Source organism: Lutjanus erythropterus, chromosome 2, assembly GCF_056507025.1.
Source record: "Lutjanus erythropterus isolate fLutEry1 chromosome 2, fLutEry1.hap2, whole genome shotgun sequence".
In the NCBI taxonomy this organism is placed as follows: Eukaryota; Metazoa; Chordata; class Actinopteri; order Lutjaniformes; family Lutjanidae; genus Lutjanus; species Lutjanus erythropterus.
In genome coordinates, this window is record NC_139318.1 from 45553707 (window position 1) to 45578441 (window position 24735).

General features: G+C 40.4%; 1 protein-coding gene across 5 annotated transcripts in view; it reads right to left on the reverse strand.

Annotated features, from left to right (window-relative positions):
- Nucleotides 1-24735, reverse strand: part of matn4 (matrilin 4) — a 39866-nt gene that overhangs the window by 13590 nt on the left and 1541 nt on the right. For 4 of the 5 annotated variants that reach the window (XM_084741175.1, XM_084741156.1, XM_084741149.1 and 1 more), the window contains exons 2-8: nucleotides 8674-8812; nucleotides 6922-7097; nucleotides 6069-6227; nucleotides 5218-5449; nucleotides 3112-3234; nucleotides 2635-2757; nucleotides 1742-1864 (exon numbers count right to left, since the gene is read on the reverse strand). In XM_084741175.1, the coding sequence (XP_084597301.1) occupies nucleotides 1742-1864; nucleotides 2635-2757; nucleotides 3112-3234; nucleotides 5218-5449; nucleotides 6069-6227; nucleotides 6922-7097; nucleotides 8674-8749 (1012 nt within the window). In that variant the 5' untranslated portion in view covers nucleotides 8750-8812. The remainder of the gene's footprint in view (nucleotides 1-1741; nucleotides 1865-2634; nucleotides 2758-3111; nucleotides 3235-5217; nucleotides 5450-6068; nucleotides 6228-6921; nucleotides 7098-8673; nucleotides 8813-24735) is intronic. The other variant, XM_084741166.1, reaches the window with a different exon arrangement.

The window sequence follows — 24735 nt, forward strand, 5'->3', positions numbered from 1 at the left end:
ATGAGGGAGGGCTGAACATTTAGTATTTAGCAGATGATGATTGGACGACACAGACAGTCATTATTATGACCATAAATCATACTTGTTTCTGTTTGCCAGACAGACGTCTGTTTAAAGTCTTTCGAGGGATTGTACGGATCATTCAAAGGTTGTATGAGGTTCTTCTCCACAGTCAGTGTGTTTCCTGCAGCAGATGGAGAACGACACAGTTTGGAGAAGCAGCAGGAGTATCGGTGTAGGAAGTTAATCAATGTGCTGCTGTGGACAGAGTCAGCAGGAACATGTATTTTAAATTGCGATCACACTGTAAGCTGCTCAGTTCTAATTTATGGCTCAGATCTGATTGTTTGTTTGTTTGTTTGTTTGGCTGTTAACTCTTTCTTTTAAATATACACAAAAGAAGAGCTGTGAGATGGCCATCATTTTTACACAATTATCCCATGATGCATTGCTGAGAGTTTAAGTTTGCTATTTTAAATTCTAAAATGCAGATATTACTGTTTGTTACTAGACTATATTTTAACTGTAATTCCTGCATTGAATGTACAAGTAAAGTAGAGCTCAAATTGCTCTTAATATCAATAATTAAAGGAAAATCACAGTTGACTGTAGCTGATGTTGTGGACTGTATTGTACTGGAGTGCAGCTCAGTATCATGAGTCAGGATCCATACTGAACTGGGGAGAAATGGTCCCATCTCTACTTTCAACCATCAAATTCATGAATAGTTGATACTGAGGATTACGACTTTTTACGACAATGGCTGCTGCTTCTGTACGGAGGTGTGTGTAGATGCAGAGTCGGAGCGCGGGGTGGTGACTGATGGTTGATGTGAACGGCTTCACACAGAGAGATTTCATCCAAAATTACAGGCTGTGAGGGGCTTCTTTCTGTCAGTGCCTCTCCACAACACTCAATACAGGCGGGCGAGTGATGAAAAAGTCCCATGAATTCCGATTTGACACATTAAAAAAAGTGGCCCAAATCTGATTTGAAAAGATCAGATTCCATGTGCTGTTCACACTGTCATGACAAGAACAGATCTGGGTCACATAGGAGCAAAAAAAAAAACAAAAAACAGATTTGGGCCACTTTTGCCTGCATAACTTCTGACACCTAAAGATCAGTATTGTTCTAAGTGTGAGATATATACAGAATGTTTTCACCACATAGCCTTTCTGTCAGACAGCCTTGTCTGCTGGGAAAAGTTCTGTTTCTCTTTATATCGCTCTCTCGCCGCCACCAGACTCGTTTGGCAGAAACATTACTTTGACCTCACAGAACCCAGGAGTTGTTGGTCTGCCGCTGCCTTGATCTGTTAGTTTGTGTTATTGTGTGAATTTGGTGTTTTAACACGTTAGTTTGGAGTCACATGATAAAACAAGTGAACAGATCGAGGCACCGGTAGACCAGCAGCTCCCACGTTCTGTGAGGTACATGATTTTGTTTCTGTCTTGGAGTCTTGTTGCTCTGGAGAGACTGATATAATGTGCGATAAAAAATTTTCTGTAGGTAATACACTGACTGTGGATAAGTACCTCATACAGCCACACTTTTAGGAAATAAAAACCTTTAATATTGGCTGTGAAAAGGTTAAATGATCCTACTTGAATCATACATGTGTGTCAGCAGCTCCGCATTATAACACTGTAATAAAATCTGACGCACTCCTCCAGCAGTATCAGGCAACCTAGTTGTGTTTTTAACAGTGTCATTAATGGCGACAACATGCACGTCTTACCCTGGCAGGTCTTGCCGTCGTCCAGCAGCCTGTATCCCTCGTTACAGCGGCAGTGATAGCCATTGAGCACACTCACACACTCATGATCACAACTGTGGTTCCCAAACGAACAGTAGTCGATCACTGAGGGGAGGAAAGCAGCGAGGCCATAAGCAGCAGAGCAGAGAGCAGCAAAATGTGTGGGATTGCATCAATGTTCCTTCTGTCTCGCAAGTAAATTCACCTGAAACGAGCCAAGATCCCTACAGAAACTATATTTGTTCCTGAGGTGGATAAAAGCATCACTCTCATAGAGTCTTAGAGTCTTTTTGTTTAATAGATTTATATATTTTAGTGTTTTTACTCTTCTGTCCTGACTGCATTCGTACAAATCTTTTAGTGTCAAATGCCGTTTTCCCAGGCTGTTCTAAAAACACTTTCCTATTTGAATTGATTTGGGTTTTTGCATGATGACATTGCTTCTTATAACCCCCTGGTTCTGACATCAGGGCTCTTATCTAAGTCACTGCTGTTTGCTAACAGCTAAGTGGGAGTTTCCATTTAAAAAACCTGCAGAAGAGCACAAATGGATTTCGTACGGTAAAATGACGGCAACTGCTTCCTTTATATACAGAGAGAGTGTAGCAGGAGGAACATGATGCAAACCCTCCGTCAGCTTCATGAAGCAGCAGAGAAATCAAGAATCAGCAGCTTGTGAAGGTCAGAATCCATTTCAGCATGAATGAACGTGACATGAATTCAAGCCGAACACACTTCTTCTTCATACAGAGCCAGCAACTATCAGCAGTTATTATTGGAAGTGTGGCTTTGCGTTGTGTAACATGATATGGTGTGTGTGTGTGTTTCCTTACAGTTTCCACACATGTTTGTGTTTGTGTGTGAGTGAGACTAACTCGAGCAGGTCTTCTTGTCGTCATTCAGTTTGTATCCTTTGTTGCAGTCGCAGGTGAAGGAACCAGGAGAGCTGATGCAGATTTGTTCACAGTCGTGTTTCCCCTCAGCACACAGATCTATGGCTGAAACACACATGCAAACCATTTACTGAGTTCACTATCATTAATTTCTTAATAAATAAATAATTTCACCCTTTGCAAGTCCAGTTTTCAAAGAGATTATTTTTCCACGGACACCATAAATCTAACGGTCATCAGCCCTGTGACTTTTAAGAACTTGTAATCCAGTAATAGCAGTCTGTATGATACTGGGTACACTGTAAACAGGAACTGCTAATCACTAATTCAGCCTCCTTCTAATGGTGCCAGTTTGCTAACATTTAAGCAAATATAAGCTTAAAAAAAAGTAGAAAACCCATGTTGTTTCCCAGTTGTCTGTGTTGGTCTTTGTTTTCTTTGCGTGTGATGTTTTGTTACCTGCACATGTTTTCCCGTCATCATTCAGGGTGTATCCGGGCAGACAGAGGCAGTGGTAGGAGCCCGGGGAGCTCTCACAGATGTGCTCACAGCCGTGGTCCGACTCCAGACACAGATCGACACCTGCAGCAGAGATGATATCAGCGTCCGTCTGCTTAATGTGAATCAGTCTAAGTACCTGCAGGGTCACTATCAGTCCCTGAACATGTTTACTCAATCTGGCAGCTTCTTACTGTGAGTGAAGGAGTTTTGCATGAAATCACAATTTCCTTACAAAGTTTGAACAGTTTTGGTGATTTCACATGAGAGGTTTCTGTATCTGTGTGTGTTTTCTTGAACTGGAACAATCCTGTGTTTGGTCATGCTGTCAGTCACATATGATCAAACCACACCCACCAACCCTGATCAAGTTTTTAGCAACTCATTAATATTGAATCCATCAGTCTGTTCTGTAGTAACTCATCACTTTTCTACTATATAATCCTTAAATTACAGTTATTCAGGTGTAAACTAAACGATCATGGTTGTCATGATTCTCCAAATCCAACATTTGATTTGACTTTTGATTTTAAAGGTTGTGCAAAGCAACAATAAAGTTTGTCACACCACAGAAACATGTCATTAACCACCCAGCCAAATTTGAATGATTAAAAAGATTTCTAAATATATAAAATTATGTCTCCAAATCATGAAAAAATGAGCTGTTTTCGCCACCAGAGCCAGAGGACGGTGACAGGATGGTATTTTTTTTCCTTCTGTGTTGGGTTGTTGGAACTGAAATGAGTTGACTGCAAGAATTGCTGAAGGTACATTAATAACTGATCATTAAGGAGGGTGAGGAGGGGGGAGACGGTTTCATTTGTGGGGCTTATTTAGTGTTAGGAGATCATGGCTACGGCACATTACTGGGCCAAGTTTCAGGTCCGCCCAAAAAATCCTGACCACAGAAATCGTGAACAACAGATTAACAGTTTTCCACAATTCAGTGCTGCACAGTTCTCAGTGTTTTCACGTGTTCAGCAGCTGTTTTCTAACATGCATGATGTAAGAGACAGTTATCAAGTCTTGATTTGTAAAGATGGACACATTGGTTTAAAGCCCTGACAACATTTACTTCTTTAAAAAAGGATAGAAAAGTGCAGCTGCAGGCCGTCAGTCAGTTTCCAGCTGTGTGTCTTTGACTTCTGTCGGGAGACTGAACCTGGATGTCTGCAGTGATGGGTGAGTGAGTTTATCCCTCCACCACAACAAACATCAAATGTTCTATTTTTTCAATTGATTATTCTTTCTTTCAATGTCTTAAACTTCATCTGCCTGCCTTTACTCTCCTTTTCCTTTTTCCCTCTAAGAGAAGCCAGATACTTTTTTTTACAGCAGCCTCCAGTCTAGAATAATAGCAGCACGGGGAAATATCTTGCACTTAAGGGATTTGAGGTGGCTGTTATGAAAAAGTATTAGGTTCTGAGGGGTTAGATGGGCACAGTGATTTTTTTCTGTTCAGACGAGACATTCGTGGTGTTTTTAATTACATCAAGAATCTGGTGTTGCCTCAGATGAAGCCAACAGCATGAAATTTAAATTCCAGAGACTTGGCTGCAGGTTTTTGCTTGTCTTCTGCTAAATGAAAGTTATCTATTGGTGGCCCAAAATGTGAAGATCTTTACTAGTTTCAGATGAGGGATTTTACAAAAATATGATGTCAAATCCATAAAGAATTGGTGTTCTCAAAGGTCAGAGCTTTGTTTTTTTATTTGTTTTAATGTGGTCATGGGAAAGCATGGATTTAAGTTTTAAAATTCCAGGAAAGTTATTTAACTTTGTGCCATTTTGCTCACTTTGCATTCTTCATTCTTTCCTCTCATAAAACTCACTGTCTTTGTTCTCGGTTATTGTAAAACTCATCCAAACCAAAGTAAAGTCAAAGTAAACGACAAGCTGAATGTTATTTGATCTCGGTTGTCGATGACATGTTTTACAGGCAACTAACCGTCATTTAAAGATTCTGATGTGATTGAAAAATGATTTGGCAAATCTGATAATGAAAATACCAAATGTATACTTTGTGTTTTTCAGACAGTGAGGTCATTTCCTGTCAGGCAGTCTTACCACAGAGCTTGTCCTGGAACTGCAGTCCAAACTGGTGAATGAGGTCGAAGGACTCCACCAGGAAGACGTGGTCTTCGAATGGTGGGGACGCCATGGCCCTCAGTGATGTCATATCGGCTCTGGCCACGCCCACAGCGTAGATCTCGATGCCTTTCTCTCTGGCCTCGGCTGCCACCTCGGCCACGCGGTCCTGAGGGCGTCCGTCTGTCACGATCACAGCCACGTTGGGGACCTGAGGGACAGAGGACCTCCAGTTCAGAGTTCAGGTAATTCATCCTGTGTCAGTGTTTCACTCAACCAAATCAGTGTCATTTAACAAATTCAATGAACTGAATTTCAGAATAAATTATTGTAAGTGAAAGTGTGTTAAAGTGGCCAGTCAGTTTGTGTGTCTGTGGTTGAGGCTGATGGTAGTGATGGTAAAACTCTTTTATTGTGGAAAACTAATAAAAAGTGATAGTGAAAGTAATGTTGCAGTGGAGATGATTAGGAGCGACTCTGACAGGATGAAAGTTCAACAGTCGCCATATTCAGCACAGCATTCAAAAAGTGGCAGAGGTCTGAAATGTATTACCTGAAGATTCAGTAAGGTAGTTGTATTTGTCAGGTTTGTTTACTTTGATAGAAGCAGACTGCGTCTTTATTTTTCTCTATGATGATCAGAAAAGATGTAGAATAAATGTTCACTGGACTGGCCAGAGGATTTGGGCTCCTAATAACTAAACAGTGATATGAATTTCTTTTTTTTATGTGTTTAAACTTTAAAGACCTCAGGATTTGTATTTGCTGCCAGTTAAATTAAAGTGATTGTTTTCATCCAAAAAGGGGCGGGGTGTGACGCCTTATGATACCTTCGGCCTGTCTCCCGCCTCTTCAGTGAAGGCCACGTTCATCACGTATTTGATGGCGAGTCCTGTCATGGTGCCCTGAGCGAGGGGGATGATCTGATTGATGCCTTTCACCATGGTGTCCAGCTTGGCGTGGGTCTTCAGAGAGAACTCACTGCGGACCTGAAGACGAGGGAGCAGAGAGGGAACACTGAGAGACAGCAGGTAGCATCATGCAACATAATGAGCTGCACAAAAACATAAAAAAAATCACAAATAATTTAAGATGAAGATGAGTTTGAACAGATCCGTTTTATCTAAAGTTTTGGTAATTGTAATGTCTAAATTTGCCAGTTTATATCTATACTGCAGACAAAGCAATAAAAGAGAAGTCACTACACATTGTTAGAGTAGACGATGAAAAAGAGGAGGGACAGAATGATGAGGATGACAAAAGATGAAGATCATTTAAACAAAACTAAAACCTTGTTAGTTCTGTGAGGCTAAAAAAGCACTGAGCTAAATGCTAATGTCAGCATGCTAACATGATGATGAACATCTTGGTTAACAATTAACAAGCTAACAAGACTAATTAAGACTCGACACAAACTACAGCTGAGTCTGGAATAAACCAGAGTATTAGAAAAATGTAAACATTGACCTGATGATGTCACTAAAGTCAGTTATTACTGTTCATCCTGAGAGGAACATGAAGAGTCGAGCCAAAGTTCATGACAAAACATCCTACAGTTTTAGAAATATTTCAGTCTGGAAGAAAGTGATGGACCGACTGACAGACGGATGCTGCTAACATGAAGTTGAAGAATAAAAATAAAATACAGGCTGGATGACGGTGGATTCTGTGCTCCTCTGTTACCTGGCTGGAGTACTGGACCACTCCCACTCTGGTGGCGTTGAGTCCGATGTCCAGGGTGTCGAGGATGTCGATCATGAACTTCCTCATGGTCTCAAACTCATGTGGCCTCACGCTGCGGGAGCTGTCGATGAGGAAGACCAGATCCACCGGACCAGACTTACATTTCTGTTCAGGGTCTGGAAGAAGGAAGAAAAACGCGGAACACAGCAACACATCAGCTGTGGGATTCTCCACTGAACAAAGAAAAACAGAACAACACTTCAAACACTGTTTAAACCACATCAACGAGACACAGTGATGCACTGACTGACACGTTCCTTCAACACCATGAACACACACTGTAGTTTATTTTGACTCAACACCACACACACCATCCAGCTGCTGGAAAGACTTACTGAAGCACAAAATGTAGATTAATCCGCCACTGAAAATAGTCCCCAACAAATGCACTGTTTCCTTCTGTTTCAGTAATGTTTGTTAAACGTTCAAGGGACACAGACAGAGTAGGGAAGTCTTGAAGTATTTCATGGGATTTGTTGACATTAAGTGGACATAAAATGACATCAGCTGTATTCTTTAAGAAGTATTAGTAGTAAAATCATTGTTTGAAACTCCTGAGCTCGTGGCAACAACATGGGAAGTCATGTACAGTAAATGCTTAGCGTTCAAGTCCTTAAGTCAAGAGTTCACCGCTGCTTGGCATCCAAACTGTTGGCTTCTAGAAGCCACTGTGGCTAACAGTTTAACAAGCTAGTGTGCAGGTGGCATAATGCAGAAAATGCAAAGGCAAAATAAAAAGATGAGGCTGTTTGGAAGATCAACGTTTACCTCAGACATATTTTAAAATGACAGAGAAAATCTCTGCACAATCTACACAAACACTAGAGTGTGAGGGTTAATTTTTGTCTGCGTGTGAGTTTTTCACATGTCAGTGTGTCCTAATAGAAATGTCTGTGTGTGTTTTTCAGTTTTACATTTTTCTTGAATAAAGCAGCAGCAGATGCCTTTGTCTTCTGGTGTAACTTTCACATTATTTACCACCTGGATTCACTTCTCCATGACTTCAGCTGCCACAGGACACCTGTTTTTGTCTTTAATTTTTTTTCTCGGCATCACTGTGAACACTCTCCCATGTTGTAACATCATCTCTGTTCAAAAACACAGCGGTCATGAATGAGGTATGAGCTGAGCCTGTGTTTGTGCTGTGGCTTTATGAGCTGGAGAGGAATTATTTGATTAATGCACGTCCAGAGTTTCTTCACGAAGGCTGGACCGAAACCGAAAGTTGTAGTAGAAAAGATTTGGTGTCATAAAAATATGTGGGATTGTTGTGGAAGAATCCATCTTTTCAGGTTTCAAACAGACGTGAGCAACAGCTGCTTTTTAACATCTGATAAATATGTTCAATTAATTGTCTGGTCATTTAAATCAGAGTGATGTCCATCATATTCAAATGTTTACTGTAGGTCTGATGTATATACATATTATAACTATAAAGCTGTGCTTAAAATTCCATTTTTATAGTTATAGTTCTTGGTCTGGACGGCCCTTAATTTACTAAAAATGACCATGACATCCTCAAAATACAAAATGGTACACAATTTTATAAAGAAGGAGAAAAGGCAAAGTCTATTTCTGTGGTCTGTTGTCCTGTGAAACAGTTTTGAACAGGAGGAGGGAGGTAATAAAAACAATGTCTTTCTTTTGTCTGAATCACGTGTCTCTTTTTTCTCACAGTTTCGGCAGACTGACCTGCTTTTGGTCTGGCGGTGGCGAGGACGGCCAGCGTCAACAGAATGAAGCCACACAGTCCTCTGAACTGTCTCATCCTGATGATAGCGATCTAACAGACGGGTCACTCACAGCTGGACACGGCTGGAACTGGATCAGACTGTGGAGGAGGGAGAGATGACCGGTGAGATGGAAGGAGAACAGAGAGAAACCATGACAGGACCTGGATTTATGGTAACTCCCGCTGAAGTGTCCTTTAGCCCCGTCCAACCATGAGTAATGAGTACTCAAGTAATAATGTAGTAATGACTATTAGTCATGGCTCCGTATGATCCCATCACAGGATGATCTCTAGTTTAGTGAAGTGTCCGAAAAAGTGCAGGGGCAAAATAAAATACATGTTAATATTTATGCTTTACATCTGTATCTCATTACGCTCATGAGATCAAAGTTGATCGGCTCGTAACTTCGCAAAAACAGAATTTTGATGAAATTGAGAAAATGTCATAAAACATTTTTAAAGAAGACCAACTGAGCAAAGATGCAGACTGAATGAGAGACTCAAATGGCACAAGAATTTTGAACCTACGCCAAGCCGTTCTCAAGATAATTACGAAAAACATAAACGTGATTCTTGCAGCGCCACCTTGAGGTCAATGAGTGTAGGTGGAATTTGCAACCTAATTGCCAGTTTTGATGAGTTTTTATTTTGCATTTTGGCTGCACAAACGCTTTTAGCAGAGAAAAAGAAGAAAGAAAGAAAGACAGAAAAAGAATCAAGAGAATAATCAGAACAATAAGAACAGAGATCTGCAGCGAGCGACTTTACTTGGACCTTTTAATAAATCTACTGTGTATCAGCTGAGGGTGGAATAAAAACCTTGTTTAAAAGTTCTCTTAAAAGTTCCTTCCTCGACTGCCGAACTGTAGAAACTCACGACTTTGTCCAAAGTCCAAAGAGTCTCTTGCAAGTCCTCAGTCCTCGATGGCAGGATAAACAAAAAGAAATCCTTCATATCCTGCTATAATCCTACAGCTGGGTGGAAAAGATTAATCCTCCTTCGCACGACGCTCTCATTACAGCTGAAGGTAGTTGAATTCCTTTTCCGCGACGTCTGGCTGTTCATCCACTCCGCCTCTTGAGTTAAAGTTTTAAGTTCCAGGCTGCGATGCTCCGATGTGGTCAATCTAATCGCATCCTCTGAACACAAGTCGGCCGAGGACTAACACCGATCCCTCCTGCGTTCCGTCCTTTATTTCCTTTTCCTTTGCGATGCCTACGTGCTGAATATCAACTAGTTGTATATTGTGCGATATATCATCTCCTCTGATGGATCCAGATGGATCCTGTCTGTGTCGTCAGGTTTCAGTGATCTGCCAGGTTAAGATCACCATTTCAACAGGATTTATTTTTGACCTTATCTTCTTACTTTTAACTTGTTCTCATACATTCATAGTCATTAATAATCAAATACTTACATTAATCACAACATTCATTACAGAATCAATTTCTATCATTATACAGTTTTTAGATTTTATAATCTCTGTGTATTACCTCATTCAGACAGAGAGTCACTCAATGTCCCGTTTCTGTCCTTTGAATCGTTGTTGAAAATGGACAGAGTCCTTTGTTTTCCACTGTAGGACCTGATAAAGAGTCTCATACTACTTTCATGCTGGTTTTAAGGATCTCAGCTGTTCTGACATGACTTTCAGTTTCAAACAGGAGATGAACTCCTGTCTCCTGGGTGAAACTCCTGTCTTTGACCCATTTATCTGCCACTCCTCCCTACATGGACTCTTTCTCACTCTTTATTCTATATCACCTTACTTCATAAAGTCTCTCTTGAATTAAATGCGAGACTTTGACAAATCTAAGGTCACCATCTAGACACGACCATGTTGTTACGGAGCCATAAAGTCTGCAGAAGAAGGAGCTTCCTGTTTCTTACCGACACCCACTGATGGTTTCTTTTAACCATGACCGCAGCTTCTACCCAAACCATAACCAAGTACATATTTAACCCCAAACCATGAGGTTTTTTTTCTTCTCCTACCAAATTGTTTTTGTGTCTAAACCGAACCAAAAATTTACCACAGCGGTTTGTAACAGTTTTGCAAGACACCCTCAAATGATGGCATCCTGTCAATAGTGATGTCAGATCAGAAAATGTTTCTGTGTGTCCCCCTGGAGGAATTGAATTTTGAAATGGAAAACAAAGTGTTTTGTTTAATTTGGAAAACTTGATGGGAGTCTTGAGGGTGAAGGAAGGAAATGAGGCACAGAACTGGCTGAACATCAACCTCGTATCACTTGATTTATTTAGGGCGGTGGCTCCCAAACTCTCTCTGACATGACTCCTTTTAGAAGTTAACGCCCCTCACGATGAAGTTATTATCAATCATTAACAATAACTGATGAACTGATTAAAAATGATTCAGGTTGAATTTTAGTGAAATGACAGCATTAGCAAGCTCATATTTTTTTATTTTCCCAGACATAATTTCTGTTAATTTAACTGTGTTTCTACATTTCTCCTCTGGTCGTCCACACCCTAAGGGAAGACGCCTCGCAGTTTAGGAACCACTGATTTAGAGTTTGACCAATGAGGCTGTTGAAAGTTATACATGACAAAAAAATCTATGTGACGTTCCCAGTACAAAGAGGACTGCATTAGAGCTGCAACGATTAGTCGATTAATCGTTCAAAAGACACTTTTTGACCATAAATGAAGGGTGTTTGGGTTGTGGACTGTTGGTTGGACAAAAGAAGCAATTTGAAGACGTCACTTTCGGTTCTGAGAAAATTGTAATAAACATTTTTCACATTATTTTTTGACATTTTGTAGCCTCAAAGATTTATTGCTTTATTGTGAAAATAATCAGCAGATCAATCGATATGAAAATAACTAACTGCAGCCTTGGAGTACATTTTGTCCAGAACACCTGAATCTGCTAATTCTACCAGTTTTGGTTCCATGTTTTCCCCGTTGAGTGTCACATCACAGCACAAATCCATTGTGATTGGTGCTGTGATGTGACGTTCATTCTGTTGTGAGCGACTAGAGAGTGAAGGAGAAGCTCCTGTAAATTCCTGCCCTCCTCCTGTGTGTGTGTGTGTGTGTGTGTGTGTGAAGTGATAACGGTGTCGATAGACGGCTTGTGTTGTGTTGCAGAGGGACATTCCAGTCCGTCCCCGTCGTAAAACACTCCACTGCAAACACCTGGATAAGGTGCACAGCAATCTGTGTTAATAGAAGGCTGCAGATAAACACACGGTCGGTCGCTAATCTGCCCGTGTGTCTGTCAGCCTCCCTGTAGGCGATCAGGTCTACCAGCAGCAGCAGCAGAGGGATAATGATCACGTCTGGGACGTGTTTATGTTCAGGGCACTCGGTCAGTTCAAACAGGCACCGTGAAAGCCACCTCTCTTCCTCAGGCCCGTGGAGAGGGGTCCTTCAGGGGTTTATCGCTGTCTGACTGGCAGCCAGAGCCTGTGGTCATCACTGGCTCGGGTCTGAGGACTGAGTCAACAGATGGAGACGAGCACAAAGGCTCTTTTCTCTGTTTATGTCTCTGTTTGTCTCGTTGTCTTTGTCTTTGCCCACTTTGTCTCGTCCACATGTTTTCAGGAGCATCTCTGCAGTGAGAGGAGGGTCAGCCAAACATTTGGAGCTCATTATTCATGGCCGCAGTGACGACTCCTACAGTTTGGCAGTGACCTGAGCAGAAATCATTGTCCACGGTCTTAAGTTTAGTCAGAGGTCCCATATAACACCTATTCTTCATTCCTGTCACTTGCTTCACATGATTTGACTTTATGGTTTTCTTGATCACTCGAGGTTTTATGTAACAGACATTACAGCACTGAGGGGACACCGGCCTCCCATAAACCTTCGTACCAGACTATAAAACAAAAGACAACTGTTGGTGTTTTTGGCCCGAACTCTTTGGAACCGTCATCTCCATCCATCAAATCAGGTCAATCTGTTCAACTGTTTAAGAGGCACCTAAAATACTGTTGTTGATATGTTTAACTTTTTATCCCGGGGTTGGATGTCCTGTGTATCAAGTGAACCCTGGTGAACTTATCATGAAAAGCTGACTGGGTCAGAGAACCAGATGCAGGAATTTGAACATCTCTCTTAACACTGTCAGGACAGGACTTCAAAATTTCAAGGCAACCTACTGCACAGATTTTTGAGTTTTGAGCCCAACTCAAACTCTTAAGTTTTGAGATAATTTACTTTTCTTGTTCAGATAAATTTGATTCTTTGAGTTTTAGAAACTTAAAAAAATGTATTTCAAAAATCAGTCATAGTAAGTTGTGAACCTAATTTGATGCCTGAACTACTTTTCAGTTCAATGAGATTACTCAATAATTCTTGAAATACATTTTGGGAGTTTCTAAAACTCAAAAATTGAAGTTTATTTAAAGAAGAAAATGAAGTTATCCCTACAAAAGATTATAGGATGGTGAAAGCTGGGATGAATAAAACTAATTTAGTTGTTCCCACTTTTCACAGTGTAGTTGCACAGTAGTGGGTGGAAACAAGCTTTCATTCACATTTTCTTTTGCAGATTTACTCAGAATTTGTGAACGATCTATTAACAGAAGAAGAGTAAATTATCACAACGAAAAATTGTTAGTTGTCAATTTTTCTTTTTCAAAACTTAAGAGTTTGACAAAATTCAAAAACATATTTCAGTGAATTTCTTCAAATCTCTAGCTCTTTACTCAGAGGACCAGTCTGCTACAGTGAGACAAAGTTTTAACTTAATAGAAAAACCAAACCAACCAAATGTACCAGTTGTGGGTGTGTCAGAGAAAACACAGATGTCACAAAGATGTCAGAGGTCGTCTGACTAATGTCTGATGTAAACGAGAGTGGGAGGAGAGAAGGGAAGCAGTGGGAGGAAGAGACAGATAAGCCAAGTGAACCTTGTCAAGTCAATTTATTTATACAGCCCTACCACAAATCACAGTTTACCTCAGCTTTAAAAATCTGTGCAGCATAAACACCCTTTGTCCTTAGAAACCTGATTTTAATGAGGAATAACTTCTACAAAAACCCTTTAACAGGAAAAAAACAGAAGAAACCTCAGGAAAAGCTGCAGAGGAGGGATCCTTCTATCAGGACGGACAGACAGGCAATACATGTGACTGCAGAATAGATTCACAATAGAAAATCAACCATGATGTCAAAATGTATATTGTAAAAACGTAAAAGAGAAAGGGAGGACAGTGGAGACAAAAATTTGAAGTATCAAACTAAACTGGCCTGTTGGCACCAACCATGAAACAAAAAGAAAAAAAAAAAAGCAAACATTGCCTGCAAAAAACTGACCGGCTGTTATTATGATTCCTCGTCTTGTTTTTTTTTTTTTCTGTCCCGTCCAATACCCATGATCAATAGTGAAATTGACTCTCATCCTGGGGGAATCCTACCAGAGTCCCGTTTCCTGCGGGATTCCCAAAAAATATCAGCCTCCATTGTGTACCCAGGTACAGGCATGCAGCTGACACATGCATAGTTTTTGAAGCGTGATACACCGTGGTGATCAGTTTTATGATTCCATGTACTGCAACGCTGGAGGGGCGTCAGCAGCTGTCTTACATCACTTTTAACTGGAAGTGAGGGAGCGAACTCAAGAGCGAAAAAATGTCCAGATATAATATTAGAGATGTTGCAGCGGCGCCAAACCTCGTCCTTTATGAGGAAGAAGGATGGATCATATACAAGGCGCCGCCTCCCAACTTTATTAATTAGTCTGTCTAGTTATTCATCATTTATCATTTATAAACGTGCAGAACAACAATAAAAAGAAGAGAGAATGTGGACTAGAGAGAGACTTTAAAAGAAAAGGATGATGGTTTGAGAAATTTGGACATGAAGTTAAGATTTATCTTCTCACCCACACAGAGGACACTTTTCAAACTGTCAGAGTTTGGTCTCACTCCAAGTCTTATGGGACAAACCTGAAGCCTGAGGCTGTTTTATCGAGTGTGTGTGTGTGTGTGTGTGTGTGTGTGTGTGTGTGTGTGTGTGTGTGTGTAGAACAAAGACTCCTCAGTATAACTTTCTGTAGCTTAAAGGCAGCAGCCCCCCCCCCCACGTCCACCTCCACCCCAACAACCTTTTCCTGTCTCTCTCACCGCCCGCTCACCAAACAACAATCTACTACCATCCTGCTGCTACTGAGCACGTACACACACACACACACACACACACACACACACACACACACACACACACACACACACACACTGTGCTCCCCCTCAGCGTGGGTCACAGACCAACATATGTTCTATAATTGTCCACAAAGAGAATCATTGAGCTGAGTCGTGATATTTTCTTGTTAAACACTTCATTGACTGGACGCCGGTGAAGGCCGCTGTTTGTGGTGACTGTGAGCCAGTTAACTGTGTGTTTCTTACTGAGCTGTTAAATATAGAAGTGGAGATCCTATTTCCTTCAATTAACTCTTTAAACAAATTAAAACCGTGTCTGCTCTCGCGCCGCCTCCAGGTAAACAGTTTATCATTTGAACTGTGGTTCACATCTTAATCAGAGAACTAAACTTATAACTAAACTTATAATGACCTTATTACTGAAATAAAATGTGGTTTAAATATAAAGTCACAGAAGAAAAGCAGGTAGATTCACGTCAGAGAGCAGTTTGATGCCACATTTAACCGAACGCACAGCAAACAGAGGTGGTTGTTAAAACGGAGTCAGAGAGCAGCGGCAGATGTTGACGTTGGCATGAACGTGAGATTCTCACGACAAATGAAACAGTGGCCGTTTCTTAAAAGGTCTTTTCAAGTTCAGGAACTAAAAATAAATTGTTGGATTTCCTCCAGCAGAGATTCAGTGGGCTAAACTAAAAATCAGCTGCTTTCTGTGCGACCATCATCTGTATGAGACTGAAGAGGTTAAAACTGTCAGTGTAGAGCAAAGACAGCGGTGTGGACTGACTGACTGTGGTGGACAAGAGCTCTGATCTTTTTCTGAAGGGAAAGTAGTAATACCATCGTGTAAAAATACAAAATTACAACTTTTTTTTTTCTTAAAAGCTCCACTGTGCAGGGATTTAATGGCAAAAATGAAATATAATATTCATAAGTATGTGTTCATTAGTGTATAATCACTTCCGCTGCAATGATTAATCAATTATTAAATTAATCTACAACTATTTTGATAATCAGTCAGTCAGGTATAAGGAATTTTTTATAAGGAAAAGAGTTAATATTCTGTGATTTCAGCTTCTTAAATGTAAATAGTTTTTGGTTTCTTTACTCTCCTGCAACAGTAAACTGAATATCTTTGAGTTGAGATAATAAACCGATTAATCTAACGAGGAATGCTAACAAATATTAGGTCTGGCTTTCCTGTCACTGCTGCCCCCTATGGAGCAGGATGTGTTAATGCATTTTCCAGATATCCTGTGTATCTACACACACACACACACACACACACACACACACACACACACACACACAGACAGCTACAGTCAGTGGACAGGAGGAAGTCTCACCTCAGCGAACATCACTCTGTGGCTTCTGCAGAACAGATTATACTGAACACTGTGTTCAAACTGTATTAGAGGAGATGAAACCTGATCTGTCAGCTCAAACATGTTGGGGAGAACAGGCCTGTAATTAATCATTACTTTGATTATTGATTAATCTGCTATTTATTTTCTCAGCAACCTGATTCTGTCTATCAAACATCAGAAATCAGACTCGGTCGGAGGTTTTCTCCCTGGATTCTCTGTCTTGTCCAGGATTCAGACTCATTTTTTCACAGTGCAGTTAAACAAATTTGATTGAGGGATATCAGTTTGGAAGTCTGATCTGTGTTGGCCATGTTTACATGTGTGCGAAGCCAAAGCAGAGGTGGAGACGCAATCGTTCATTGTTCTGACTCTCCAAAGTCTTTCCTTCGCTGCTGGATTGAGTTTGACTGATGCGGCTTCAAACTGTTTCTCTGGCATCTCACATAATCTTAAATGTGACAAACTTCTCTCCCCGAGTTTCTCAACAGTAATAATTTCACTCTGAGTCACAGATCACAGTGAACTCCAGCTGTAGCATGTATCAGCTCTGTGTTTTTGGGATGGTCACCACCACTTATTTATTATTTGTCATTTTTCTCCCTGCAGGCTGATAGAAAACACAGGCATCTTGTTGTGTCCTGCTGTTTGTTTTCTTCAGATTGTAATGTCTTTAGCAGAGAGACGCTGCAGGACTCATCAGCCTGCAAGACAAAGGTGGTTGAAGGTAAATGTGAGTTATTGGTTTCGCTGATGGTATCAACAAAACAAAACAAAACAAAATCAACCTTGTTGCCCTTAAAATAAAGAGTTCAGTTATAGTATGTCTACTTCTTCAGTTAGTATTTTACTATTGGTGGCTTTAGCTGTTTTAAAATCCTGTTGACTGCATTTATTTTCATGTTAAAAGGAATAATTTAACATTGTTGTTTGTCTCCTTGCAGCAAATAAGCAAAACTTTATTTTTAGTGCATATTTCTTTCCAGGAGGACAAAAGTTGCCACCACAAGTACAGATTAATAAAAAATACTGGAGTTAAAAGCAGTTAAGGTACAAAATAAAAACAACTAAGACCAAGAACTGACCAGTAAAATAGTAAGACATGAGAATTAAAACCATTTAAATGGAAGAAAAGATAAAATCTAAATCCATGTGGGGTAAAAGAAACGAGAGTCTAACTAAAATAATATAATTTTTTATATTAAAAAAAAAAAGTAAAAATTCTACACGTATCTCTCTCATTGGCTGTTGTGGTCCTGCTCAGAAAGGACTCATGTGATCATCAAGATTTAACTTCTAAATAACAAACATGAAGTTCTTAGCGTGGCCCCAGTCTCAGTCTGCGAGCTGCTCAGGAGGCTTAAGACTGGATCTGATGTCCTCTCACATTAACAGATAATCTGGGCTGAACATCAGAACCGACCGAGGCCCTGCACCAGATTCATCCTCTGACTGTCAAGAGGAGTGAATCGGGGATAAATCATCCCGAAACTATCAAAATTAGATTTCTATCCGATGCTGATAACAGGGACAGAATCGCCGATATCAATACACAAAATTGATGCCTTTTTTTGTTTTATTTAAAGCAGCTACTGTACTGATTATTTTCCTCTCTGAATGTATTACCACCAAATAATTTGGCATTTCTTTTTATTATTAATTGTTAATTACTTAATTACAACCATGAATATCTAGACAGTTTTTTTTTAATGGTCGGCTAAATAAAGAAATGTTCGTTATGTGACTGATCACTGCACACAACCGGAGTGAGATGCAAAACTTGCAGCACTAAGAAGAATGATCATGTGTTCTGGATGTCATCTAACATTTTATGGATCCATATTTCTGGTGTCAAGCCTGTTGACACTAGTATTGATCCTAGAATAAAGACTTGATGTTGGTAGTATCAATATTTTGAGGATCGATCCGCCCACCTCTCCCCAAAACACCTGAAATCAGAGTCTGGTCTGGAAAAACTGAAATCTAAAAATTTGGTTGTGCCAGACTTTTTTCTTTGTCTTGGCACCAGCTGCCCAGCAACCAGCAGAGACCCCTTTAAAACAATGAAACACAGAAGTGTGTGAAGCTAAGTTAGCCAGCTGCTGTAATAATAAATAAAACACACTCAGATTCAAATGAATACACTCAGAGGTTTTGCTGCTGCAGACTGACTTTGTCCAGTATGACCAGTAACATGTAGCAGCTAATGCTAATGTCTTCTGTACTGTGCTGTTGTACTGTGTTATGATGCATTTAAGCATTTTCCTCCCATAATTATGATGTGATTATAACATCTTTTAAATTTGACGCGTAAATTTAAAAACTATGTGTTTTCATTCATTCAGGATGTCCAGGATGTTAGAAGTGTATTAATCCTACACGAAGGGGCTTTAAAGACACATAAGGAGCGACTGCTTACTGATCACCATGTCAGAGGAGTTTTTGTTGCAGACCTCTGCAGTGTTTACATGTTTACATGTTTACACGTCAGTTATAAACAGTGTGAAGTCATTTGAATCAATTACAGCACATTCACGAGGCAGGAAACTTTATTCAGAGGACAGTTTGGCTCTGGATTCATGTATGTGTACTTTTATCTTTAAACTCTTTTCCCCACAAGTTTTAGGTGTAATTAATAAACGGGACAGAACGATGATCAGCTGAAAGGAAAACAAGACGGTTTGCATTTTAGACCAGTTGGATAACTTGATGAAAACAAAATGTTACAGAAATGTTAAAAAAAAAGACAAACACACAGGCAGCGAGTATCTGAGTGTTTGTCAAAGAGAGGAAGGTGTGTGTGAGAAACCTGCAGTCCAGCAACAGGTGATTATCTCCTTATACACACACACTGAGAGATACAGTAATGTACACACACACACACCAAGACCAGTGGTCAGATAACAGGTCCGGGATGGAGAGCAAACACACACACACACACACACACACACACACACACACTCTTCAATAGGTTTTCCACTGAAGCCTCTCTGACTGTAGACTGACTGTAAGCTGCGGTGGAAACGTTCTTAATGTCGAGTGACTGATGAACATTTTAACATCTTTTAACTGAACTAAACTTTAAGATATCTGTGCATCACTGCAGCATCTGGAACATCTGGGTGGAAACTGAACACGCAGCAAACCAGAATGAGAAGAAGAACAGGAGGATTTTAAAAACGAAGCTACAGGAGGACGACGTGATTTCAGGTCAGCAGAACTTATTTGTTTTTATTGATTATATTGATTTGAATTGATGTATAAATTTGAGTGTTTTCATGTTCTCATGGTCTGTTTTGGCGTCTGTATCTAAATCAACGGTGTATTGTCTTCAGTTGGACAGATTTGTTTGTCAGTTGTATTTAGGATGATGAGTTTACACAGTTAGTGTCTGCAGCAGCAGGAGAACATCTGATCTCAACAGACCATCAAGCTGCAACACGAAGCCAACATGATGTTCAGTCTACAGCTGCATGAATTGAATCATACAGCTCTTTGACCTGCTGATGGACACCGATGGTTTTGTTTTATAACCTCGTAACAATATCTGCCAACTGTGCTTTTGCTTGTCCAACCGAGTCGACATCAGTCATGAATTGTTGTGTAGTTCTGTCATAGACAAGGAGGTCCTCATTAACAGAGCGGCTATCTTCAAAACAGAAAGCAAAGGAGCCATGGACCCGAGGAACGTCCCCTCCTGAAGTCAGCAGAGGTCATCATGGATGAGTTGGACGTTGGGGAAGACGGCCGGAAAGGTGAGTGGAAGATAAACAGCTGCCTGTTTGTGAGCAATGTGACATCAAGCAACAGCCAACAGGTCTGACAAATGAAGCGGCTTCAGAGGAAATGAGAAAAGATTTCTTTAAAACAATATTTCAATTAGACTGAGAGTCTGCAGCCATTCCAGCAGCTCAGTGAGACACAGCAGTGCTTTGAGCTACATGCTAACATCAGCATGCTAACATGATGCTCCTGCCTGATCAGTACTGGGCATGTGCAACTTTCACCAGAGATGACTTTCCTGTTAGCCACTTCCATCATCATTTTCAGAAAAAGCAACGTGTTTAATCGTCTCCTCCAGGTGAAATGTGATTGCTTACGTGTGTGTGTGTGTGTGTGTGTGTGTGTGTGTGTGTGTGTGTGAGAGAGTAATGAAGAGACCTGGATCTCGTCTGCAGCTAATCTCTAATACTCATGGACTGATCAGCCTGTTCATGACTGCACGCTGAAGGACCTCTGTGATTCATTATTATTTTTATGGTGACAGCCGTGGCCGCAGGCATTATGTTTTTGGATCATCCCATTGTTTGGAACTTGATATCTCAATAACTTCTTGAGGGAATTTTTTTTAACCTTGGCTCAAGCTAACGTTAGCTCTCCATCAGCAGTAACAGTTACTGTTGTCTGGAGGCTCAGAGAGTCTCACTGCTCCACTGTTAGGATCCTTTCCTCTCCAGGAGGAACAGGGAACCAGAGTCTGTGATGGATTTGTATGTTTGTTTTACAACCTGCTACACAGAAGCTTTTCAGTGTTCTCCTCTCTCTCTCCCATTATATGAGACTGTGAGTTGTCGCCTAGGAGGGGGCGTGGCCATGCAGACTTGGGCTGGATGTAAACATCCAGAAGCGATTAAAACTTTTTTTTTTTTAAGTTTTAATAACATTCATAAATAAACACATTGTTTCTTCCAGAAGTGATGGAAGTAGCTCATGTATGTCGTTTCGCTTCCTTCTCATCTCTCAGTCCTGATTGGCCAGGAGGTATGGATCAGGTCCTGACTATAATGATCAGAAAGTCTTCAAAAGTTTGGCATTTTGTTTCACGAAACTCAAACTTTTCAATGACCAGCAACCCTTGCTAGATGACACAACGGTGTCACGGCAGGTTATAATTCTCAGGACCCAAAGACGCTCAGTGTCCAGTGTGAAGTTTGGACGAGCGGTTCTTGAGAAAGCTGCAAGCAGCACCAGAGGCCAAGTGATCGTCCCGTTCCAAACAGGCGGGTTTTTAACGGCCACTGCACCAGATCTATTACTCGTCTGACTCCTGACCCCTGATAACCATCCCATGACCTCCTGTCGGGGTCGTGACCCTGAGGTTGAGGAACGGAGACAGGTGACAGATATTTGACCCTGTTGTTGACGTCCTGTTGGTGGGTTTCTGCGCCTCAGTTTGTCAGAAGCAGGACGACTCAACCTAAAGCTAAACTTCTTAAAATAATAAAATATATTAGAGGTGTTGGTGCATTCAAGTGTTTCAGATAAACTCGGTGAGCAGAGCGTCTGTATTTGTCTTGTTGTGATGATTAATGTTGATTGTCTGTAGTTTCCACTGTTGTTTATGTTTATGCTTCAGTTAGTCTGTTTCACTTCCTCTTCCACTAAAGTACACGTGTAAATAAAAGTGCTTATGAGAACCATATTAAGTCCTTATCCGAGAACCTTATTTTGTTTCATGATAAAACCTTTTATAAAGTTTCCACTTTCAGACAGTCCTACCTAGAACCCAAACTAAAGGGGTATAACTAGAGTTCTAAAGTACCAGTTCCACCTCAAACCCTCTGAGGGGTTCATCCAGAACCTTGGGTTCTACAGAGAACCCTTTAATATTCTAAGGGTTTCATGTAGAACCGACCCAGGGGCAACTAAAAATATGTTATAAGGATTTCACCTACAATCCTCTTGTCTTCAGAGGGTTCTATGAAGAACCATATTGTATTTTTCTGTAGAGGTTCAATGATTAATTGATTATTAATTGATCATTACATTAATCAGCAACTTTTTTGATGATCAATTAACCATTTTGAGTATTTTTTTAAGAAAACAAAGTCCAGATTTTTAAATATGAATACTTCCTGGTTTCTTTACTCTCTGACAGCAAACCTTTGAGTTGCGGACAAAAGAAGACATTTGACGACGTCAGTTAATGGAGAAAATGATCAGATTGATCAATAATGGACAAGAATTGTTACAGATGAGACTTTTTCAACTGACAGGATTGTGGCAGGATCAATACATTTTGAAATTTGTCTTCAAAAAAAGGTCCTTCAGAAGTAAATGGTTCCCTGTGTTTCACTGTTTTTCAACAGTATGTTCCTGATAAAGGGCAGGTCCAGTAATTTTTTTACATAATTCTGTACTTTTAAAATATTTCTGCCAGACAAAGTAAAGTTTATTATAATAGTTATAATGCATAATTTCTCTTATTTCGGCCACTAAAAAGTATTCAAATAAAAGAATTAGCTTGCATGACTTTGTTTTAAGAGGTCTTCGTATAGAAACTTTGGTCTTAATTTGTCATGTTTTCCTCTTTTCTGACCACGTCTGACATGTGAAATCAGTTTTTCAGAGTGTGATTAAAATGAGCCTCTCCTCAGGTTGACAGGAGATTAAATCAGCAGGTGAAGAAGTGAGATGTGGAGAAACAGAGGAGGGTCAGGAGTTTGAGTTACATACACAAAGTAGTTTCTCTGTTGGTTTGATTGACAGGCTGGATTCACACTGAGATGATAACATATCAGCTCTGCAGGTCAGACGCACAGATATGGAGACCATATGTTCATACAGACTGTGGTAACATAAATACAAAAAAGGTGAAATGAGACAGACAGACAGGAGTGGGTGAGAGGAGTGAGACAGACAGACAGACAGGCGGTGAGACAGGCGTGTGGTTGGTACTGTAGGTGGTTTGGGTGTTTGACTGACAGCTGGAGTCCACACTGAGATGAAGACACAGCACTTCTTGTTAGTAGCTTCAGATTGGAACCAGATGTTGACTCTGCTACTGTTAGCAGTTTCACTGACTGCCTGACTGTTTTACTGACCGTCTACCTGCCTGCCTGTCTCACTGACTGCCTTCCTGAATGACTGACTGTCTCACTGTTTGACTGCTTCAGTATCTGTCTGACTGTACACCGACCTGGGACCAGTTTCACGAAGACAGACCCTGATGGACGTCTAAATTAGTGTCTCCTGTGTCGTGGGATTCTGTGACAACCACACATTATTAATGCAACATATACAACTCTACATTAAAATGAATTTTTAATTTAATACATCAGTATTTGACAGATGTTGGGAATCATTATGAGAGTGTTGCCTCTGTTGGTTTGTTTGGTAATAGAGGGTTTTGTACAGGTATGTATACAGGTGTGGAGAAATAAACAATCTTACAGATTTCTGATGCTATCATGCTAACCAGGGCTGAACCATGTGGTAAAAAAAAGTCCTATTACTTGACTGAAATTTTGTTTGTTCCCAGGATCATTCCCAGTTAGTGGGAATGATCATTTTAGTATCACAATTTTCATTTTACCTTTCATCTGAAGAACAAGATTGGTAGACCAGAGCATCTCTGCAGTACTACAGTACCTCATTATAATGCAGTTTTCTCATACATTTTCCTTTTAAAAAAAACCTGCAGTATGGTTCTGGTTCTGCACAAACCCTGCGGTCTACTTCATGACTGTCTGATCTACTAATTTGCACTGATTTCTGGGTACATTCAAACTTTTTCCAAACTAAAAAACATGGATGACTGAACAACTACAGATGGTCTGATGCCATTTTTTCCTTTCTGATTCAGATTCCAAATCTGAACTTTGTGTACAGGCTGATACTGAGTACTGACCTGACACCATTCTCAGTAACTGTAACAGATTACATTTATTTTACTTAGTAAGTACTTAGTTACAAGTTACTCCCCAACACTGCAAGTAGGGAAGTTTTTTTTTAGCCTAGCAGTTGATGACTTGTGGCCCTTGGTGAGGAGTCAGCAGTCAGTACAAGCTTTGTAAAGGTTTTAAAGGGTTTTTCAAAAATCATGAATCACCTGAAGTCATAAATGTGCACAACAATTTTAGGCTGTTAGGTGTGTGTGTGTGTGTGTGTGTGTGTGTGTGTGTGTGTGTGTGTGTGTGTGTGTGTGTGTGTGTGTGTGTATGTGTGTGTGTGATTAACTGCAGACGAGCTCCAGCCCTGTTTGTCACACACAACCCATCACATGATCTCCTCCAGGCTATCAGAGGCATTTCTGATTCTGGTATCATTATTAACATTGAGATGCTGTGGTTTCTTCACCTAGAAGCATTCGGAGTTTGTGTCAGTTGTATTTAGGATGTTCATGCTTCTGCAGACGTTCTCTCCTCAATGGGAACAACTGGAAAAAGACGCCGGTAGTCAGAAAAATGTGGACGCAGACTGTTAGTGAATAAATGATGACGTCTATCAAACGTGTGACTTAAACTTCAAATCAGACGTGTGTGGGGTGACGAGGAGCCCGTAACCTTCCTCACATTAACACATGAAACTAACACAAATGTTGTGTTTCCATCATGTTGTCCATCGTTTGAGTTTTGACTGGATCTCTTCCTTACATCTCATCTCTGTGCTCTTTTCTTCAGTGGTTACCTGACTGAAGGATTAACTCCACTGTTAATGAACCAGCACCTAATTAATTAATATTCTCTACTGATTTTCTGGAAAATTATGTAAAATTTGCAATAAATTTGTATGGAAATGTGGTCA